The sequence below is a fragment of the Budorcas taxicolor genome, chromosome 9, assembly GCF_023091745.1.
Source record: "Budorcas taxicolor isolate Tak-1 chromosome 9, Takin1.1, whole genome shotgun sequence".
Taxonomy (NCBI): Eukaryota; Metazoa; Chordata; class Mammalia; order Artiodactyla; family Bovidae; genus Budorcas; species Budorcas taxicolor.
The window spans coordinates 4,772,398-4,796,480 of record NC_068918.1 but is presented as its reverse complement, the minus strand read 5'-3'; the positions used below and the strand labels follow the sequence as shown (position 1 = coordinate 4,796,480).

Genomic DNA, 24,083 nt, shown 5'->3' with positions numbered 1-24,083 from the left:
ATATATGAAATTTAGAAAGAGGGTAACGATAACCCTGTATGCGAGACAGCCAAAGAGACACAGATGTATAAAACAGTCTTTTGGACTCTGTGGGAGAGGGAGAGGGTGGGATGATTTGGGAGAATGGCATTGAAACATGTATACTATCATATAAGAAATGAATCGCCAGTCTAGGTTCGATGCAGGGTACAGGATGCTTGGGGCTGGTGCACTGGGATGACCCAGAGAGATGGTATGGGGAGGGAGGTGGGAGGGGGGTTCAGGATTGGGAACATGTGCACACCCATGGTGGATTCATGTTGATGTATGGCAAAACCAATATAGTATTGTAAAGCAAAATAAAGTTTAAAAAAATTTTAATAAAAACATAAAAACTTTTAAAAATGAGAAAAATTTGCTGGATAGGCTGAAGAAAAACACATATTTTTTCTCAAATGGACTGATTTTACAACAATATGTCCAAACTAGCCTATACACATATATCTTTCTTCCTGAAGTGCTGTTAATTGCTGTAGTTAATCAGTCAATGGTTATAGTTCATGCAGTCTACATTTCTACTGCCAAGGGTATACAAAGGACTTACAAATAAAAATTAAATGACTGATGAATAGGGGATTAGCTGATGTAACACTAGATGTTCATATATTTCTTAACTTGTACGTTTTCTGAAGATTAACATAATTTCACTCCCTCAACATACTATAAATCCCTGATTCAGTGAGGACTGTAATTATTTATAACCATCATGTATAACCAAAATAGAAAGTATTTTACAATTACCTAAAGCTCTCTCCAGTGTCATTCATAAATGTGCAAGTCCAATTCCTAGTACTTTCTCAAGTGTCTTCAGTTAAAATATAGTTTGAAAATGAGGGGAAACTTTAGGTGACGATTTTCATGTAAGACGGCAAAGACAGTTGACCACAATAGACTCTTTCCAACATGACAACTGGAATGCAGATCCCTTTCATTCAGAAGCTTTACTATTACTGACTTATACTTGAAAAATGAAATTTCCTTTAAAACTTGGAAGTAACACAGTAAAGTTTCTTTTTTCTTTCTCTTTCAATGTGTATTTTTGTAATGAAAAAAAATGGCTAAACTCACATTTTCCATTGTAATATCATTTGAGACATTCATCAGATTCACACTCTTGTCGACGGCTACAATACCGACTATTGAGTCTGGCCGTGTCACAGAGACCCTGAGAGAGACTTTCTCAGATGGTTCAGCGTCGGCTTTACTCCAAAACAGCTGTATCTAAGAAAGTGAAAAGGCAGTATTGATATAATACACTTTTTTAAAGCACTTCATGTCTTATCAATAGCAGACCAATGACAAAATCTAGCGAAGTCTACACTTGTGTTGGCTCAGGGACACTCCAAAACCATACACAAGTCTTCTCCGGGGAAAGGAGACTCCCACAGTGTTCTCAAGTCGTGGAACCTCTCACTGGGGTACATATCAAAGTTTCCCTTCACTTCTCTACCCTTCTTCTTCCCTCTCTCCATCTCCCACCCCACAGCTGCTAGCCGGTACTGAAGAGAAGACAGTGTCTGCCATGCGTGGGGAGGGTCCGCATCCATGAGCGAGTTCAGAACGTGCCTGCACGTTGGCCACCTGGACTCAGAAGTGAGCGCCTGCAAGTAAGAGCCCCTGGGGACACACAGAACTGCCTGCGCTGGGCGGGGGTGCCTTTCCCCAGGAGGAGGCCCTCAGACCAACACCAGTCAGGCCCGCTGCTCTGTGCCTCGATGGCTGCCTCAGCTTGCTGTCATTAACCCTCAGCAAAGCATAGTCCTACTGGTACTTCTTAAAGAGCACCAATCCTCTCACCCAGCGCTGGACCTCACGGCTTTGTCAGAAGGCTTCTTCCTCCTAGGAATGATCATCTTGCCCAGATCTACTCCAACAATCCCATGCCGCAGTGGCTGTACGACCTGATTAAGATAGCCTTAATGAACCCCTCAGCTTACCTGAGCGTTAGACAGGGTTCTACCTGACATTAACCACCTGCTTTCCCTTTCCTTAGAAAATCTGCAATTGTAAATGTATTCTCTGCTCCTTTGAGATATAAACCTTTTCCCAGCTTCCTGCTAGTTTTACCAGCAGAAATGTCTTTCTCAAAGATCTGGGATTCATCCTTTTGAAGTGTCAACATTCAGTCACTCAGTCATGTCCGACCCTTTGCAAGCCCACGGACTGCAGCACACCAGGCTTCCCTGTCCTACACAATCTCCCTGAGTTTACTCAAACTCATGCCCATTGAGTCAGTGATGCCATCCAACCATTTCATCCTCGGTTGTCCTCTTCTCCTCCTGCCTTCAATCTTTCCCAGCATCAGGATCTTTTCCAATAAGTTAGCTCTTTGCATCAATTGGCCAAAGTATTGGAGCTTCAGCTTCAGCATCAGTCCTTCCAATGAATATTCAGGGTTGATTTCCCTTAGGATTGGCTGGTTTGATCTCCTTGCAGTCCAAGGGACTTTCAAGAGTCTTCTCCAACACCACAGTTTGAAAGCATAAATCCTTTGGTGCTCAGAATTTTTTATGGTCCAACTCTCACATCCATTGGACCATATATCAACTTCCCAGGTGGCTCAGACAGTAAAGAATCCACCTGCAATGCGGGAGACCTGGGTTTGATGCCTCAGTTGGGAAGATCCCCTGAAAGACATGGCAACCCAATCCAGTATTCTTGCCTGGAGAATCCCATGGACAGAGGAGCCTGGTGGGCTACAGTCCATAGGGTCACAAAGAGTCAGACACGACTGAGCAACTAACACTCTCACATCCATACGTGACTACTGGGAAAACCATAACTTTTACACTAAATGGACCTTTATTAGCAAAGAAATGTCTCTGCTTTTTAATATGCTACTGAGGTTTGTCATAGCTTTTCTTCCAGTGAACAAGCGTCTTTAAATCTCATGGCTGCAGTCACCATCTGCAGTTATTTTGGAGCCCAAGAAAATCAGTCTGTTGCTGTTTCCATTGTTTCCCCATCTATTTGCCATGAAGTGATGGGACTGGTTGCCATGATCTTAGTTTTCTGAATACTGAGTTTTAAGCCAGCTTTTTTCACTTTCAAGTGTTAATCATCAAGAAAGAGCCTTGATTGATTTCCCAGTCTCTGTGGGTGAATAGGAGCCTAACTTACAAACTCACAGATGGCCTGCTCATATTGACCAATCCCTCCCCCAATGTCCTCCAGTACTTTTCCATTAATTCACCCCAGTATTTAAAAACCTCCCTGCCTTCTGTTTCAGTGGAGTTGAGTTCTGTCTCTCTCCCCTATTGCAATGATCTTAAATGAAGTCTTCCTTGCCTGTTTAACAATCTTTTTTTCATATGCTTCTTGAGCCACTGGGTCAGGTTTACTCTTCTCCACTCACAACTTCAGTTCAGTTCAGTCGCTCAGTCGTGTCCAACTCTTTGCGACCCCATGAACTGCAGCATGCCAGGCCTCCCTGTCCATCACCATCTCCCAGAGTTCACTCAGACTCATGTCCATCGAGTCCGTGATGCCATCCAGCCATCTCATCCTGGGTCGTCCCCTTCTCCTCCTGCCCCCAATCTCTCCCAGCATCAGAGTCTTTTCCAATGAGTCAACTCTTCATATGAGGTATCCAAAGTACTGGAGCTTCAGCTTTATCATCATTCCTTCCAAAGAAATCCCAGGGTTGATCTCCTTCAGAATGGACTGGTTGGATCTCCTTGCAGTCCAAGGGACCCTCAAGAGTCTTCTCCAACACCATAAATAAGGTGAAAGGGGAACTTATAATATGCAAACTTTGCACTTCTCACTCTTTACTCTGCACCTCAGTGACTCTATAGCTCCAAACTGCACTTCTGTGCAGACAATTTCTAAAACTACATCTCTTGCCCCCTACATCCCACTCATTTATTCCACAGTCATTATTGAACATCCACAAAGATTCATTAATTTTCTTGTGTTTAAACATATTTTATTTTCAAATATATAATTTCTTTTGGAGTCAATATGGTAAACACTATCATATAAAAATTGAAGAATTATCTTTGCAAAGATAATTTGATAGTTTGATTTCAGTATAAAATGGGCAGCTTAGTATCTAAGAAGTTTCTTGGAAGTATGCTATTTATACACTCTGTTTCCTCAAAGCTTCTTACACAGTAACATTTTTTAGAACCTGCTCTCACCTTCAGAGATGTATGCCTCCAGGTTTAAGTCTTACTGCTGCTTTAAAATTTGCCTTTCTCAGATTAATGGAGTCACTTGAAGTCTAAAATTGTGCTCTGAAACTAACAGAATACAACACTGTTTTTTTAAATTCTTTTCATAAGACAGAAAATAAGTTTGTTTTATATTTTGACAATAAAAATTAGAGTCAATAGTTCTCAATAAAAACGGCATGGATCACGACTTCTCAAAATTTTTAAAAAATTAAGGGAGAAGATGCTACCAGAAGAAGTGTACTCTACAAATCATTACTTTAAAATAATGATCATTTAAATATGCATGAGATAACTGAACTCCACCTGTCAATCTTACAATTAGGTTACTCCTCAGAGTTGGGGCCCAGCGGGGTTTCCAACACAAGCTATACACCTTAGGTTATTAAAAAATCACTGCTGCTGCTCCTAAGTCGCTTCAGTCATGTCCAACTCTGTGCAACCCCATAAACGGCAGCCCACCAGGCTGGGGTTCTCCAGGCAAGAACACTGGAGTGGGTTGCCATTTCCTTCTCCAATGCATGAAAGTAAAAAGTGAAAGTGAAGTCGCTCAGTCGTGTCCGACTCTTAGTGACCCCATGGACTGCAGCCCACAAGGCTCCTCCGTCCATGGGATTTTCCAGCAAGAGTACTGGAGTGGGTTGCCATTGCCTCCTCCAATGCATGCATGCGTGCTAAGTCACTTCTGCTGTGTGCCTGATATATCTAAGACTAATCAGAGTTCTCGAAGGTGAGATGAGAATGGAGGAATAGAGAAATATTTTAAAAATATCATTTTGGGGATGTAGGAAAAAAAAAATCACTGATGTGTTTGGAGACCAAACTCCACAGAGATTGCCACATGCAAAGTAGCCAAGCTTATTGCAAATTTGTCCTGGGTTAGTCTCCAGGCTGGTGAAATGGATAAACCAAAGCCCAGCTCTGCTTCCCCACAATGCTGCAGATGGCCACATGGATAAACCAAAGCCCAGCTCTGCTTCCCCACAATGCTGCAGATGGCCACATGGATAAACCAAAGCCCAGCTCTGCTTCCCCACAATGCTGCAGATGGCCACATGGATAAACCAAAGCCCAGCTCTGCTTCCCCACAATGCTGCAGATGGCCACATGGATAAACCAAAGCCCAGCTCTGCTTCCCCACAATGCTGCAGATGGCCACATGGATAAACCAAAGCCCAGCTCTGCTCCCCCACAATGCTGCAGATGGCCACATGGATAAACCAAAGCCTAGCTCTGCTCCCCCGCAATGCTGCAGATGGCCACATGGATAAACCAAAGCCCAGCTCTGCTTCCCCACAATGCTGCAGATGGCCACACTCCCTCCTGAAGCCCTCACTCCACTGCCACGCCACTATGAACACCACACAACTGTGATGGCCACACAACTCTGTGCCAGAGCAATACTGACCCCACCATTTGGAAAATCCTGAGAGGGCTTCATGGATTTGAATTAAAGTCTTAAAGCCAAGAATAATAATATACACAGAAGACCCACATTGTCCAATCATTCCACATGTGAAAACAGATATATAGTAATTAAATATGAAGAGTTTTATCCATAGTTCTAGAAAAAATATAAATTTCTAACCAATTTGTTTTAATGATCCTTTTCTAAAGAAATATTACATTTTGCAGACTTTATGAATATGAAGTTTTGTTTTTAAACATTATTACCTTAAATCTTACCTTATTTTTAAAAACGAGCTGAACAGGAATTTTCAAAACATCATTTATAATTTCCCCATCATCTTCAATATAATACACAATGATACAGGCTTTGGGGGCCCAAGAATTTTCTGGTATTAAGGAAAAGGTTGTTGAATTTTGCTTGCCTACAGCCACCAACTGTCCCCTGGACACTACCTGAAAAGAAGAGTACACGAGTTTCATTTTATGCTAAAGATAATGAGAATCTCAATATCAGCTATGTTTTCATAATTTTAAGCATACATACAAATTCTCGACTTAAGCCAATGTGAAGTTCTTTTTGAATACACACACCACAAATAAACTTTCCTGACTAACGCAGGGAGTATAAGCTGGTCATTAGAAAAGGATAAGATAAAGTAACCATAATTGAGGCAACAGCAACTTGACAGACAAGAATCTATTCCTGAGTTTAAGGAATGCAGAGCACCACTGAGAGAGCTGGATTAGCAAAATTACAAGGCTATGAGGAGCAATTTTTACTTGGTTTTTTTCTTACATTTTATAATTTTCTATAATGAACACAGGGCTTCCTGGTGGCTCAGACAGTAAAGAATCTACTTGCAATGCAGGAGACCCAGGTTCAATCCCTGGGTCAGGAAGAGCCCCTGGAGGAGGGAATGGCTACCCACTCCAGTATTCTTACCTGGAGAATTCCATGAACAAAGGAGCCTGGCTCTGGGGTATAGTCCATGGGGTCACAAAGAGTCAGACATGAGTGAGCAACTAACACTCACACACATAATGAACATATGTGGCTTACCTCATAAAAAATATAAATTTTAAACATAATGCAAGGTGGTATCATTATTCATCTTAAGTTGGAAACACAAATATAGGTAAAGAAAGAAAAAAGGGAGTTTGGTTTCAGTATTAAATGGGCAGCTTAAAAAGGAATGAGACTGATTTATAGCAACATAGAGGCACCTAGTATGATAAGTGAAATAAGTCAAAAAGAGAAAGACAAAAACCATATGATAAGTGAAATAAGTCAAAAAAACCCATGCGATCTCTCTTCTATGTGGAATCCAAAATATGACACAAAGGACTACCCTTCTGGTCCAGAGTGAAGAATCTGCCTTCTGATGCAAGGGATGCAGGTTTGATCCCTGGTCTGGGAAGATTCCACATGCCAAGAAGCAACTAGGCCTGAGCTGTAGCTACTGAGCCCCGCACCTAGAGCCGGGGCTCTGCAACAAGGGAAGCCTCCATAATGAAAAGCCCAAGAACTGCAGGAACGGTAGCCCCCTCTCACCGGAACTACAGAAAGCCCGCGCACAGCAACAAGGACCCAGCATAGCCAAAAATAAATACACCACTTTTAAAAATTTTAAAAGAAACAGAAACAGACTCACAGACATAGAGAAGGGCCTTGCAGTTGCCAAGGGGGAGGGAGGGCAGAAGGGGGGTGGGCTGGGAGGCTGGGCTGCAAACTACCATGTGTAAGATGATAAACAACAAGGACCTACACTATAGCACAGGGGGCTATATTCAACATACCATAATACTCCATGATGCAAAAGGAATAAAATGTAAAGTTTTGTAAATTTATACACAACTTAGACATAGAAAACTCTGTAAGAACGTATATAAATATTACATCCTGCACATGTATAATATGTATTAAGGTATGTTTTTTGAAGTGTGAGGCTGAATTTTAAAAATCAGTAAGTTCAGTTTAAACATAAGATAGACACCATTTCAGATGATTCTACAATGGGTCATAAATTTAGATTATGTAAGAGATTACCAGGGCTTCCCTGGAGGCTCAGTAGTAAAGAATCTACCTGCTAATGCAGGGAACATGGGTTCAATCCCTGGTCAGGGAACATGGGTTCGATCCCTGGTCGGGGAACATTCTGCATCCTATGGAGCAACTAAGCCTGTGAACCACAACTACTTAGCCTGTGCTCCAGAATCTGGGAGCCACAACTACTGAGCCCCGGTGCCGCAACTACTAAAGTCCGTGCACCCTAGAGCCTGTGCTGAGCAACAAGAGAAGCCGCCGCAATAAGAAGCCCCTGCTCTCTGCAACTAAAGAAAGGCCCTCACAGCAACGAAGACCCAGCATACTCAAAAATTAATTTAAAAATAAAGGAAATTATTTTTAAAAAGAGATTACCATGTAACTTAACTCCTTCAATTGCTTGTTGCCAATAACCACCAATTCAAATGGTGATCCCACCTAGAAAAAGATTTTTAATTAATATATACATATCAATGTCAAGACAGTTCAATTATATTATAATTAACAAATGATTGCAAGCATTACCTTTATATTTTCATCTTTTACTTTTAGCTGGATGTAGGTTTTACTAGGAGACTTAAACATACCATGAACTGCCATGTTACTCACACTATCAAGAAAAGAGGCCTATAACAAAAGAAAGGGAGACATAAAGTTTCATCTTTATAAGCCTCGGGATAAGGAATGTGACCTGGCTGGACAATCAGTGAAAGGCAAATTCACTTTCGTTTTCTTCACACAGCAAGCAATATATTCCCCAGACATTGTAGCTTATACTGTAAAGAAACTGATAGCTGTAAAACATGTTCGATGGTCTTCACCATCATCATCTAAGAGGAAAAAGCACAGTCCTAACTTATTTCCAGAACAAAGGTGTGTTCTCAGGAAACACTGTGAGAGGAGAGAAGGAAATGGAAAAGAAATCCTTTCTTCTCCCCACAACACAGCAAGCAACCGAATCAGCTCACTCAGTCCACCACTGGGGAGAGGAAAACTCAGAGAGGCCACACTGTAGCAGGGCCGAGTAACCCAGAGAGAGGGAGGGGGAATGGCTGAGGAGTCTCAGTTTAGCAACAAGGGGTAAATGTAAAAATATATATATTCCCCTTTCATTTTCAGCCCCTGCCAAAATACAATTCCAAATGATTGAAAAGTACCTAGCCTGGGAGTTGGGGGTGCTTCTCCATCACTATTTTACTGTCCTCTTCAAAATGAATTTACAAGGAAGCATTCAGTCTAACTCAGCCACAGCTATTAAATCCCTTGTAATCCTTTCTCCTGCTCTTTTAAATAAAAATATGGGTCCACTTCCTGTGCACTTTAACCTCCCAACAAGTTGAGCGCCCACCACCAGACTGCAATTTTAATGTTGCTGTTGCAGTAACATAATGATGGGAAACAGATGGCACCTTCACTTGTAGCTCACTGGAATCATCCAGGATTGGGAATTCAATCTTGAAGATTCCATTTGCAGGGACAGTATGATTTATGATCTGGACAGCCCCTACTTCCTGATTTTGAGTGTCCCATCTGCTCCAGTACTCAGTATAGTTTCTCTGAGTCACCATTAAGACTACATTATTTCTTCTTTCTTCAGGAGTCAGCTGACGACCATCAGAACGGGTTATCTTCACCTAATTGTCAAAAGAAAACACTGAAATCAGGTAAACAACAGAAGCAAAGGGTTTAAGTTTAATTGAATCCAGTTTCCATCTGTGCTGTTCCCATGAACCTGAACTTGCAAAAGTCATCAGCATTCCCCTAACTTCCAGGTTCAGAAGTCTCTCCAGGCAGCCTCCACTCCACTTCTTTTGCCTTCCATGGCTCCACAATAACCTCCTTCACGCCACATCCGTTTCTTCATCGTATCAGTGTCCTTTTTTGTTCCCCTTCCCTCTCCCAAATTGTGGGAATTTGTCAAAGCCTCATTATCATTTACCCTCAAAGGTCTCAGCACTCCTGCCGCCATCCTGACCTGGCTCTAGAACTCACACTCAGTACCTCCAAGCCCTCATGGAAATTTCTACCTGTACATCCCTGTTGTCTCAAGTTCAACACATCTAAAACTGGGAAACCAACCTGCCTTTCCCGTTTATACTACTAACACAGTTCTCCCTTACTTAACATCTGTGCATTGCCACCTTCCAAAGCTGATGCCTACCAAGTCCTAAACATCTTTTACAAGCTGTCCACCCACATCTACCACCACGGGGCTCCTGATGGCCTCATGGCCAGGGCTACTGCCCTCCTCCCACACACAGACCCCACCAGTCACCCTGGAACCCAGCTTTTGCCACATCCCTCCCACATTCATGAGGCTCCAAGCTCTTCACTGTGTAGAGCACATGGGACGTGGAGGACCCTCAGCAATCCCTGTGGAGTACGTGGGACGTGGAGGACCCTCTGCAATTGTCGTGGAGCACGTGGGATGTGGAGGACCCTCAGCAATCCCTGTGGAGCACGTGGGACATGGAGGACCCTCAGCAATCCCCGTGGAGCATGTGGGACGCAGAGGACCCTCAGCAATCCTCAGGGAGCATGTGGGACGTGGAGGACCCTCAGCAAGCCTCGTGGAGCATGTGGGACGTGAAGGACCCTCTCCATACCCCAAGCTTCACCTCTTATTTCCTCTCTGTCAGCTACCAGACATGAGTTCTCTAAGGCCACTGCCTAGGTCCAGTCACTGACACCTGACTGCACCCTGACTTGCCACCCAAAGCTCTCGCCTTACGTATCTCAGCTCATATTGTTCCCCGCTCCCTACCCACACACCCAAACACTGAAAATGCTGCTGATCTTGTAACCAAGAGCCTAAATCTTCCCCTTCCAATGACCCCCACCCCATCCCACAGCCAGCTCTTCTTCCCTGAACTCTCTGTCCCTCTGTTCATTTGGATGTTACCATGTACAGATTCTTGGGTGACAATTTCTGCAGATTCCTTTTTAACTATCCTTTCAAACTGTCTGAATTATAAGATTGTTAAAATTAGGAGCTATCTAAAACTTTTTTTTTCTTACTAGATCACCAGTTTATTGTAAAAGGATACTGAGCAAAATGAAAAGGATCAATGTTCAGGGCAAGGTGCCAGGAAAGGACCCTCTCTGAGCAAATCTCCACAGTCACCAACCTGCAAACTCTAAAACTTGTCTTGATCTGCTCAACAAGAACTGACCCTTTGCTCTTTAAACCAGGGGCTAGCAAACTATGGCAGGCAGGAAGGCCAAATCCAGTCTCTCTCAAGGTTTTACTGGAACATGGGCATCTCCCTTGGTTACCAAGGGGCTCTGGCTACTATCCTGTTACAATGTCAGAGTTGCACAGATGTGACTGAAACCACGTGGCCCTCAAAGCTAAAAATACTATCTCCCCCTTTGCAGAAAACATTTGCCAGTTTTAAATCCCTGTAGAAATGTGTTCATGACACATTTATCCTGCCTTGAATGACAGCTCTGTGTGCATTCTCTTGCCATCACAAATACTGTGACTCCAGGACTGGGACTAGGGTCTTCTTCGGTCAGTGAGCCCCATCCAGGAGCATGCCTTGCAGACTGTCAGAATTCACTTGGCCAGTAAATATTAACGCAATATTCTCTCAAAAAACTGAGACAGAATTGACCATTTTTTAACTTTTGTGGGCAGCCTGCAGCACGGGGAACCTTAGTTCCCCAGTCAGGGATTGAACCCACGCCCCTGCACTGGAAGGCAGAGTTTTAACCATTGGACTACTGGAGAAGTCCCAGACTAGATGAGCATCTTCAATGCTACATCTTAGACTAAAATTAGTCATAAAAATCAAATTGAAATTTTGAAATTGAAATTTTTGGACTAGCATCTAAACCCTTCAATTAATTTCTAAATATCTAACATATTACTTATTAAATATACTTTGAAGAAAATATATTCTGGAAACTACTTTTTAAAAATAAATTAGATAAAGGTGACTTGGAAACAATTCTGTGTGCCTCATATATCTAAAGGGGAAAAGTAATTTATCTACTTTGGCCTTAAATTTTTTGAAAAGTACTAAAAGTACTATCACTAAAAGTACTCTCTCCCATCCTGTTTCACTAAACTGAACTTTAGACCATTATTAAACATGCCAACTTACAGTGGCTGTGAAGTTGAGAGATGGCTTCAAGACAGTAGCATAGTCAAAGAATTCAATGATATAATCATGTTGCTTGAAAAATACATTGGAGCTTGCATTTCTCGAGATACCTGTTTTGGAAATCGCACCATTTAGACAGTAAAAGTAATATATAACCATCAGCTTCAATCCACCATGTCTCTCCATCTGAGCTACTTCCCAAAGGGTTAGGATATCAGAGCACAGAAGCCTCTTTGGCTTGGCCACAAAAAGGAACATCACTTCTATTATGTCCTCCGTGGATCCCTCCTGAGCGCCTTCAGAGCCCCCCATCAGTGACATGTGCACCCAAGGTCAGGCCACTGACAGAATAGTCTTTTTGTATTTCTGGGGACTGATGAAAGCCATTAAAATAGCAACGGAAAGATCCAAGTAATTAACCTTTATTTTATTATTAAAAGAGAAAATGGTCTAGGAGCAGGTGAGATTTCAGAGGATATTATTTTTTAAAAAAATAAAATAAAAGGAGGGTGGTTAGTCAGTTGAAAAGGTAGCCCTTTCCATGTAGTCTTCAGGTTGAAAAAAAGAGTAGAGATGGAAAAAATTATGAATACCTATCACAGGTGGTTGAAGCACAGTTGTTCAAGGAAAATAAGATTCCCCTTCATTATGAAAATATTCTGCAAGTCAGACTAATATTCATGACAATTTCAGCATTAAATAGCATCTTTAGGCAACAATGCCCTCAAATGAACGTGCTAATTATAATAAAAGATGATATAGCAGCACATCAAAGTGTACAAACCTGTAAGTGATTCTGTCACTGTGGCTATAATTTCTACCGGCCCAGGAGAAGACAGGTACATGTGTTCAGAAGGTCCATCCGAAAAATCCATTACCTTTTTCATCTCTTCATCATTAAAAGAGAAGTTTGCAGATCCATTTATCTGTTTTGTTAAAAAAGTTTCAATTTCATTCTTCACTTTAGCACTTCAAATTTTAGAAATAAAATTCAAACTAAGTCACAAGAATACAAAGGTTCTATTTTCACTTTAATTATTTTAATAAGTAGGCAAATTCTCATTTGTCCAATGACAGAAAGCTCTTGATTTTCTCATGCTCAACTTTTTGTTAATTCGGTATAAAATCTTATCACTGGGGAATGTACACATAGTTTTTCCCCATTACAAGTTAAAAGATATCTGCAAAAGTTACCTTCAGTATTTTTGTAATATTTTTCTTCACACCCCAGAAGGATAAAGGTAAAAATGTAAGTGTTAGGTCTCCTTTCACAGGCTTCCCATATGTATACCTGAAAAATAATAAACAGGACCTAACTTAAAAGAATTATATTTAAAAACATGCTCTTACTGAAAATTTTTAAAACCAAAACATAGGAATGTGCTTAATAAATGGTGATCCTTGATACTAAGTCTCCAAAATGGGAAGATTTTTTATTACAATACCTCAAAACAGTTCACCTCACACATACTTTACCCAGCCTTCTGGAGAAAATCTGATCATAACTAGAAGTGATAGTTTCCTGTTGAAAGATTTCATAAAAGATCATGAAAATCTTTTATTCTTAGAAATCTGGACTGCCCCATTAACTGCATGCCCAGGAGACTCTATAACTTTTGAACATTTTAAAATGTTAGCTGAGATTGCATTTCACTGTGGCCCATTCCTACATGTTTCAATATTAACCATCAGGGTTTGTTAGACCAACACAGGGCACCAAATGCGCTCATAGCTATTGAAAATTCACTTTTTGAAAGGAAATTTAAAATAAGAACAATTTTTTTTATCCATACGACCAAAATTATCTTCTTGAGTCAAGAGATATCTCTCTTGCTGATTTGCATTCTACTTTTTAACTGTATCCTCTCTCATGATGGGAAAGTCTCTCCATGTAAAGGAGAGGCAGTCTTTGGTAAATCATTTTATTGTCAGAAAGCCTTCCATAAATGCATTTCCTGGGTTCCTTCCATTTCTATTATGAAATGCTCAGCCAAACATGAAAGCTAATTTTATTTTGCACTCTAAAAACGTGACTGTTAACTCCTGCTTCCTGAATCCTTCATCTGGATCACAGAAAACATCCCCTTGTCTGGATCAACTCAACTCAAAAACTGGTAATAAAATATATCATATTCCAAAATTTAAAAAAATAAAGCAGTCCATCTTCAAATGTACCACCCTTCCAAACAAAAACAATAAAGCTAGTGGAAACCCTCAGATAGCAATGTCAGCATCAAATTCATACATTCAAAACAGTTTGTAAAACCTAACTCTGCATGTATCTTGTTAAAAATTAAATAAATGCATAACTAGAACACCAGAACATCATATTTTAAAAGTTATATCACATGATAGAACAGGGAGCTGAGAATTCATACATTATTTAAAGTATTCTCAGACACAAATACTCTTAATTTTTATTTAAATGTGACATGGATTTAGCTTTTCAAGTCCCAAGCTGATTTATTGTGCTAAACAGAATCTAGATACTTTGGGGAATAAACTAATCATTAAAAACATAACAGTTCAACAACTTTTAAAAAGTAAGTTCAAGATATTCTAGGATATCATTAACCAAACAAGGATTTTTTTTTTCCAGAAAACAACTATAGCACAATAGGTTTACAAAATAATACCTAAAAAAAGTGAACCTATGATTACAATTCATATTTCTCCCCACCATTTTTTCCATGTCATTTCCAGGATACAAATGTCTCAACTTATCAAATAATAATTACATTTTAATAAGCCTTAGATTATAAAAATAATATTTTTGAGTTCTACTGTCTACAAGGATTATGGAAGTAACTAGATGTATGCCATGTTATTTTCTTTACAATCCTCTTAAACCTACTATGATGAGGAGAAAGAATCTATTATTTATTTTAATGACATAGGAATAGTGAGCAGATGTTCACAGCAAAGCTAATAAACAAATGCAGGTTTTTATTCATCTCAGCTAAAAAATTTTAAACTAAAAGAGAGTGTTAACCTTCTTCTCCAAGAAATTTCCAGTAACCCTCTGCACATCAACTATACTTTGATGGGACAGATGGCTACTAGCAAAAGTAACCAAAATTGTTATCATCCACTCATAGAGATGACTATAAGCTAATATGAAATATTTAAAATCATATCTATAACTTAATAACAACTCTCCTAGCGGTAAGACAACAGAACTCATCTTTCAAAGAACACACAAGAGACAACTGGATTTCAAGTCCTGCTCTTTACTCCCTAATTCGGTGACAAAACCAAAACTATCGCCCATACACCTTAATTTAGTTCACTCAAAAGAAGAGGCTTTTGGTTAGGTCTAGAGGCCTCTGCTGTGCTCCACACAGCTTGAAACTGAAATCTCAGGAGTCACATTGTTTTATCTGTTTATTCTTTCAGTAGGCATTTACTGGAAGTCCACTCCATGACTGGCACTGTGCAGTAGTAACCACGACACAGACCCACCCTCAAAGAGGTGATCTAGCCACGTGACCCAAGGATAGACGCTTAGGGGCTAAAGCCACACACTGAAATTGCCTATGTAAAGGCGTCTTGGTCAGAAAAAGCACTGTGCATTCTTGGACACACAGGTAAAATTGGGGAGGAGACTTCGGGAGGGGAGATGAGGGGCTGGGTGAGATGTTTCAAAACACTTGAAACTAGAAAAGATTTCAGTAGGAAACACTAGAAGAGAGTGAAGAAGTTGGCTTAAAGCTCAACATTCAGAAAACTAAGATCATGGCATCCGGTCCCATCACTTCATGGGAAATAGATGGGGAAGCAGTGGAAACAGTGGCTGACTTTATTTTTTGGGGGGCTCCAAAATCACTGCAGATGGTGACTGCAGCCATGAAATTAAACAACGCTTACTCCTTGGAAGGAAAGTTATGACCAACCTAGACAGCATAATAAAAAGCAGAGACATTACTTTGCCAACAAAGGTCCGTCTAGTCAAGGCTATGGTTTTTCCAGTGGTCATGTATGGATGTGAGTTGGACTGTGAAGAAGGCTGAGTGCCGAAGAACTGATGCTTTTGAACTGTGGTGTTGGAGAAGACTCTTGAGAGCCCCTTGGACTGCAAGGAGATCCAACCAGTCCATCCTAAATGAGATCAGTCCTGGGTGTTCACGGAAGGACTGATGTTGAAGCTGAAACTCCAATACTTTGGCCACCTGATGGGAAGAGCTGACTCAGTGGAAAAGACCCTGATGCTGGGAAAGACTGAAGGCAGGAGGAGAAGGGGATGACGGAGGATGAGATGGTTGGATGGGGTCACCAACTCAATGGACATGAGTTTGGGTAAACTCCAGGAGTTGATGATGGACAGGGAGGCCTGGCGTGCTGCAGTGCACGGGGTTGCAGAGAGTCGGACACGACTGAGTGACTGAACTGAACTGAACTGCAAGCAACACTAAAAATTCTGAACTTCACCCTCAGGCAGTGGTCTGAAAACTTTCATGCAAAAGGTCAACAGAATTAGCTTTGTCTTGTTAGTCAAAAAAGAACGCAGAAGAGGTAGGGATTGTCGGGGAGAAGAGGAGGAAGAGAAAGAGAGAAGGAAAAGAAGAGGAAATAAGCCTGGATGCAAAGTAGAGAAAACTAAACGTCGCAAAAAACGGAGACAGGAAACACTTTTAAGAAACTATAACAGTAGTTCTAGAAAGAAAGAGGACGTTGGCCTGAATGAAGGAAGTGCCAGTGGAGAAAAGGGGATGGATTACTTGAGAGAGACTAAGGAGAGAGAGGGCTTCCCCTGTGGCTCAGCTGGTAAAGAATCTGCCTGCAACGCAGGAGACCTGGGTTCGATCCCCGGGTTGGGAAGACGCCCTGGAGAAGGGAAAGGCTACCCACTCCAGGACTCCGGCCTGGAGAATTCCATGGACTGTATAGTCCACGGGGTCGCAAAGAGTCGGACGTGACCGAGCGACTTTCACAAGGAGACAGAACCACCAGCACGGGATGCTGACTGGCTGTGGGAACTGAGGGAGTCGGAAGAGTACAGCTGACCTGGGCAGCTAGAGAGAGGGAGGTGCAGTCCACCAAGGGAAGGATGCAGAGAACCAGGGCTGGGGAAGACAACCTGTTTCAAGTATCTGTGGGACATCCAGTGGACAATGTCCAGAGAGCAGCGAGACATAAGGATCTGACCGTCAAGCTGGAAAGGTAGGCTGGAGAGACGGATTTTGTCGTTGTCGTCGCTGTTTAGTCGTGTTGGACTCTGGGATCCCACGGACTGGAGCCCGCCAGGCTGCCCTGTCCATGGGATTTCCCAGGCGAGAATACTGGAGGGAGTTGCCATTTCCTTCTCCAGGGGTTCTTCCTGGCTTGGGTATCCAACCTGCATCTCCTGCATTAGCAGGCATATTCTTTATCACTGAGCTACCAGGGAAGCCCGGTATGGATTCAGGTTTCATCAAATTATAAACAGTAGCAGAAGCTCTGGCCATGGAGAAGAAAACTCTGATTAAATGCGTAAAAAAAAAGAGAGCCAAAGATGGGGCTCTAAGGAATAAGAATGTTTACAATGTGGATATTGTCTGCAAAGAGTCTCAAAGGAGTAACCAAAGCAAAAGGAGAAAAGCCAAAAAGGAAATGAGAGGACAGCAATGTCCAGTGCTGCAAGGGGGGGCAAAAATTTGAAACCGCCTAAGAAAGCAGCCACAAGGTAAGGCAAGAAGGAGGGCTTTGTGCCGTAGTGAAAGCGGTGTTAATCCATGGTGAAGGAGAAAAGCAGAAGGCAGGGGACTGAAGAACAAGCCGCATGTGAAGAAGCAGAAACAGGCAGCTGGAACTCTGCAAAGAGGTGAGAGATGGGGCAGCAGCTAGGAGAAGACAGGATAATCAGGGAGGGTTTGTTTCCCTCTATGACAGAAATGTTTAAACACAGAGTGAAGATGCCACCAAACAGCAGAAGGTTAAAGATACCAAATGGAAGAATTCAGACACAGGTGAGAAGGAGAGTGGGCCAGGGCTCTCCCAGCAGAGACCCAATCCAAGGCAAACTGGAAGGATGAGCCTGAAGGAAGGAGAGATGGTTCTCAATTGACACAGGGTGATGGTCACTGCGCCGTCATCACCTCCATCTCCTTTAGGACACAGTATTTTTAGATTAGGTCTATGCCAATTTTGAGAGACTGGTAAAACACCTTGCTAGTCAAAAGATTTCCTGAATCTGTTGCGAAGTTGCAAATCATATACACAATCTGAGTAACAGCAGACCCTCCTGAGACACACTGGTAGCCTGAGAACTCAAGAACGCTGGGGTAGAAAAGGACCATTTATCCACAGACCTCAGGCAAAGGGCCTCCTCAGCCATCTTAGGAGCCACCCATTTGAATTCACACGTAAGATCTGAGCTGCCCTGGGGCAGACTGCCTTCCTTGGCCCCCACTATGGATACCTCTAGGCAACTGAAGCCTGAAGGAAGGAGGGGTAATAGGAAGCAAATCCTTGGAATGGACTACAGGCAGACCTCATTTTACTGTGCTTTGCTTACTGTGAAGTGCACAGATACTGTGTTTTTTACTAATCGAAGTTTAGTGAAAATCTCGCAATAAGCAAGGGCTTCCCTGGTGGCCCAGATGGTAAAGAATGTGCCTGTAATGCAGGAGACCTGAGTTCAACCCCTGGGTCAGGAAGATCCCCTGGAAAAGGGAATGGCTACCCACTCTTCTTGCCTGAAAAATTCCACAGACAGAGGAGCCTGGTGGGCTACAGTCCATGGGGTCACAAAGAGCTGGATATGACTGAGCAACTAACACTTTCTCTTTCAAGCTTTTTCTTCACTATTATATTTGTTGCGGTGATCTGTGATCAGAGATCAATTTCACTACTGCAAACACATTACAATTCACCGAAGGCTCGGATGATGGTTAGTCTTCTTTAAGAATAAAGCACTTTTTAATCAGGGTAGGTACACTGTTTTTTTAGACAGAATGCAATTGAAACCAAACGGAACCCTGTGGGGCTCCTGGGCACAAAAACCTTTCTGTGTCCCTTTTCCTGACTTCCAAAGGACAGGATCAAGCAGCTGTTAATCAGGGGAGGGAGAGGGTAGAGAGACAAGGGAGGTGCAGTCAGGAAACAACAGTGCAGCCTCGGGCAGGGTCCTGGTTCCGCCTCAAGGGATACACAGAGCAGGGTCTTTGAGCTCTTTCTGTAGCACCCCCACCAAATGGAAGGTGTTAACTACTTGAGGACGCACTCTTCATTCCAGGTAAGGTCACAATCCGCCCATCATCACCTGACATCAGAAGATCCCTGCACTGAAGGAACATGCCGCCAAAATCTTGGCTCTCTGTGCAAAAGTGTCAAACAGAAATATGGAGACAGAGTACGGAGGAAAAGGAAAGAGTGGCTTTACCTCTTTGCCAGACAAAAGGGGAACACAGTAGGCTGGCGCCTCAAGAAAGCGGCCCCCTCTCCCTGGTGAATAGGAAGCAGTCATACAGTCAGGCTTCCCTGGTGGCTCAGATGGTAAATTCCCACCTGCCCTTGTATTTATTTATTTTCGGCTGCCCTGGGTCTCTGTAGTTCCACCCAGGCTTTCTAGTTGCTCTGTGTGGGGACTAATCTCTGGATGCAGGGTGCAGGTTTCTTGCTTGGGTGGCTTCTCTTGGCACAGAGTACGGACTCCGGAGCACAAGGGCTTCAGCACTTGCAGCTCACAGGCTCTCAGTAGCTGTGGGGACTGAGCTTAGTTGCCCGTGGCATGTGGAATCTTCCCAGACCAGGAATCAAACCCATGTCCCCTATATTAGCAGGCAGCTTCTTAACCACTGGACCACCAGGGAAGTCCCCCAAAGTCTGCCCTCTGGAACTCAGGAAAGGTCACGGAGGCTGGAATCTTGTCCACAAGAAATAGGGGACAGAAAGGCCTCTGTGCCGGGAGCTCCCCAAGGCTTTGCTCGGCATGAGGTAGAGGCTGTCAGTGTTGTGGCTTCAAGAGATTCACCCTCCCTGAAAAGTGTATAATAAATTTTCTAGACAGTTACCAGAGTTTAAGAACCACTGTTTTAACTAGTTGTGCTTAAATCCCTGGCACATGCCTGAAAACTAAAAACAGAAAAGAAGAAGATATCCACTTTCCACTTCATCCATGTGCACACAGATGGTTTATGCGGATTTGCAGTCACTACGTTTTATATGTGTTAGTCAAAGAATTCCAAATAAAACCCAGACAGAATGCTTGACCTGCAGCTAAGATCAAGAGCAGGATAACAATACGAAAAAGCAGGCATTTATGTGTTTTCTAAACCATAAATCCAGCCACAGTACCCACATTCACATTGGAAGCTACGTCTTAGTTGAACTAGCTTGGTATACAAATCATAGACACATTTTTGCCTTTATATCACATGGATTCACATGATTTGTTTGCAAGAAGAATCTAAAACAGGAGTCCTCAGACCTTTTGGTATGTGAACTCACTGCCCACGCTTGCTACTGCCATGGACCCTCAACAAGAGAGGAATATTATGAGGAAACAGCGGTGACATGGGGTATAGTTGTTACCAGCTATTACAAATAAATTCTGAAACTAAATAAATTTCACAAACCTGAGAAACAGACACTACACGTCAAAAATAAATGCTAGGACTTCCCTGGTGGTCTGGTGGATAAGAATCTGCCTGTCAATGCAGGGGACACAGGTTCGATCCCCAGTCCAGGAAGATCCCACAGGCAAAAGTGTACCACAACTACTGAGCTGTGTGCTGCAAGTACTGAAGCCCACATGCCTAGAGCCTGTGCTCGGTAACGAAAGGCCACCACAGTGAGAAGCCCACATACCGCAATGAAGAGTAGCCCCTGCTCGCCACAACTAGAGAAAGACCCCTTGTAGCAACAAAGACTCAACACAATCAAAAATGAAATAAATAAAGGTAAACCCTGGTGGCTCAGAGGGTATTGAATCTGACTCCAATCCAGGAGACCGAGGTTCGATCCCTGGGTCAGGAAGATCCCCTGAATAAGGGAATAGCAACCCAGTCCACTATTATTGCCAGGAGAATTCCATGGACAGAGGGGCCTAGCAGGCCACAGTGCATGGGGCCACAAAGAGCCAGACATGACTGAGCAACTAACACACTCACACCAAATAAATGCTGCACGGCACAGCCTTCCTTGGGAAGGAAAAGCAAGTACTTCTCCAAAAGAGCTGCAGAGGTCACCAGGAGTCTGCTGAGGTTTACTGGGACCGCCCTCTGGTCTGGGAGAGGAGATGCAAGTGACACAGAGGAGGGACAACTGAACAGGTAAGGGTACTGCAATGCTCCATCAGGTCCCAGGTCCTCGGAGGATCAGGTGGGACCCCAGCCCACAGGCTGCGCTCCCGAGGAGGCCTTAGCCACCCAAGGCAACTCCAGCCCACTGACAGGTAGCCAAGGAGGGACCCATGTCACAGGTGTCACCCCAGCCAAGTCCTTGAAACCCTGGGAAATGGGGAGGGACAAAAAAATTTTTAACTAAAATTTTTTAAAATTTTAAAAATTAAAATTTTTAAATGCTACAAGTAATCAGTGTTGGATTTGCTTGAGGGCAAGTTCACCCTATACTTTCAAGAGTCACTGGCTTGGAAATCCGAGTATGTTTTTTGCCTCAGCAAAACAAAATGCTGTGCTCTTCAAGCCAGTGGATCAAAATTATGAAATCATGAAAGCCACAGAAGTTACCCAGTGGGGGGTTGGAAGTCTCTGTGTACACATGCTGAAATGGATGATGAATGCGAACTACTGATTCATCTGCCAATTGCAATAAGGGAACCAAGTGAAAACAATAAAAGTGTTAGTCGCTCAGTCACGGCTGACTCTTTGAGACTGCATGGACTGTAGCCCACTAGGTTCCTCTGTCCATGGAATTCTCTAGGCAAGAAACTGGAGTCAGTAACCATTCCCTTCTCCAGGGGATCTTCCTGACCCAGGGATAAAACCCAGGTCTTCCACATTGCAGGCAAATTCTTTACCATCTGAGACACCAGGGAAGCCCCAAGGGAACCAAACCCCTCCCCGAAGTCTCAACATCCATTATGGACAGAGAAAATAACTAGCATTTAAAAGAGTAAGCTGCCTTAACCCATGTAGGCTGAATGAGGAATAAATAAAGATAAAGCTTTTTTTTTTTCCAATCCTGCAGAATCTATAAGGTAAATCTCTTGACTAGTCTTGGAAAGACACTAGCCTATGGGGAATATTTTACGATTGGATCAGCTTAGAAGCAGAGAAATGGCTGCAAAGACCTGTGCAGACATGTTCCATGCCTAATAATTTATTATAGACACTTGCTTCCTGTCCATTGAGGTATTTTAACAAGCAACATGTTGCGCTCATGTTCTGGGGTATATAATGAGTTCTCTGTCATGCAGTTTCACAACAGCTTACAGTCAGAAAAAGCAATATGATACTTACTTTGCTGTGACGGTACCATTTAAACTCTTAGAATTTAAAGAACAATATAATGGTGTCTGCAAAGCAACTTCAAACTTTGGTAATACTGGAAAAGAAAAGCAAGAATATTTTAAACAGTCTGTTTTCCTCTCATTTTACAGTTTAACAAACTAGAGAATAGAACTGTCCTAAAGGAGTTGGTATTATTTAAACTTAAATTCGTTAGCCTCCAAATACACGTTAACACACAGATGAAAGTACTTCACTCCACTCAAAATGTGAAACCCCATAAGGCTGGTGACGAGACACCGAAAGGGCAGGGCTGCTGTGGACACTCATGTCTGTGAAGCCTCCCACCGGCAGAATTTAAGCTGTATCCAGATAACTAACAGGGACACACTGCACAGCACAGCAAACTCTTCTCAATGTTATATGGAAGCCTGGGTAGGAAGGACTTTGGGGGAGAACGGATACATGTACATGTATGGCTGAGTCCCTTCCCTGTTCACCTGAAACTATCACATTGTTCATCGACTATACTCGAATACAAAATAAAAAGTTTAACAGAAAAAGTTAAACTAAAAATAAACAAATTGCATCCAGAACCCTAGAGGCAAAGCCATCTGAGTGCTAGAAGGCCCAGCGTTTTCATTCAACTGTCACCCATTAGTGTGCACTTCCTACTTCTTAAAATATTTCCATATTATGTGATAAACAGCTACTTCTGAGGACTTTGTTCCAATTTGGTTTCTAAAAGCACATCCTGAGGCCCTAAGACTCTCCTTCTGCATGCTGACATACATGCATTCACAGAGAATCTGCACCCTTTGAGACCATCAAAGGCAAATGTGGTGACAGTCTAACCCAATGGAATGCCATGAAGAGAAAGTTGTGTACTAGGATTTCTAGTTAATTACTAAGACATGCCTACAAGTGATGATGCTTTTCTTGTGCAACAGGTACTGGTTCCTAAAGGTAATCCCAAAATAAGAAACCTTTGGCTGGCTTTATATAATTGAGCTATGAAATATTTTATAAACAGTAATATTATTTAATGCAATCTGGTTGGATGGCATCACCAACTCAATGGACATGAGTTTGAGCAAACCCTAGGAGATTGTAAAGGACAGGGAAGCCTGGTGTGCCGCAGTTCATGGGGTCACAGAGTCGGACATGACGTAGTGACTGAACAACAACAACAACAAATATATTAAGCTGTGAAATATTTCATAAACAGTAATACTGGGGAGGCCTGGCGTGCTGCGATTCATGGGGTCGCAGAGTCGGACACGACTGAGCGACTGAACTGAACTGAACTGAACTGAATATTATTTAATACAAAGCACTTCACTGGAGTTAAAAGAAAATATTTCCTACCAACCTAAACAAATCTATAGAAATAATTCTCTTAACTTCACTGACCAATGAAATAGATTCATCTCATAACAATTAGTAAAAGAGACGAAACAAGACAACTGAGGAATCAGCAGAACAGGAGAGCCTCCAGCTCCAGGTGAAAGACCCTGGAGGGCCCGGACACTCCAAGACCAAGACCAGTCCAGGACTCTGCACCAGCACAAAAGTTGGGGCCACTCAGGGGTGGAATTTCCTCAGAACAAGGAAATCAGAATGTCCCCTCCTCAGATATCACAGGTTGGCGATCAATTCTGCCTCCACGACATACTTCCTTCAACAACACAACCACCCACCACCACTCCTACGTGACATATGAACAGCCTATGAGAGTCACAGCCACCTCTGACTTATTCCTCGAGATCAGGGCTGTCCAAAAGAAACAAAATGTGAGCCACGTGGTGTCATTTCATATGTCCAGCAGCCACATTTAAAAAGGGAAAAAAAAAATCAGGTGAAATTAATTTTTGTAACATTTTATATAACCTCATATATCCAAAATATCATTGCAACA

At 42.5% G+C, this 24,083-nt stretch overlaps 1 protein-coding gene across 1 annotated transcript in view; it reads right to left on the bottom strand.

Annotated features, from left to right (window-relative positions):
- Positions 1–24,083, bottom strand: part of CD109 (CD109 molecule) — a 137,265-nt gene that overhangs the window by 50,542 nt on the left and 62,640 nt on the right. The window contains exons 7-15 of the mRNA XM_052645780.1: positions 22,178–22,262; positions 12,972–13,068; positions 12,562–12,703; positions 11,778–11,887; positions 9,078–9,302; positions 8,194–8,295; positions 8,044–8,106; positions 5,901–6,077; positions 1,108–1,260 (exon numbers count right to left, since the gene is read on the bottom strand). Of these exons, the coding sequence (XP_052501740.1) occupies positions 1,108–1,260; positions 5,901–6,077; positions 8,044–8,106; positions 8,194–8,295; positions 9,078–9,302; positions 11,778–11,887; positions 12,562–12,703; positions 12,972–13,068; positions 22,178–22,262 (1,154 nt within the window). The remainder of the gene's footprint in view (positions 1–1,107; positions 1,261–5,900; positions 6,078–8,043; positions 8,107–8,193; positions 8,296–9,077; positions 9,303–11,777; positions 11,888–12,561; positions 12,704–12,971; positions 13,069–22,177; positions 22,263–24,083) is intronic.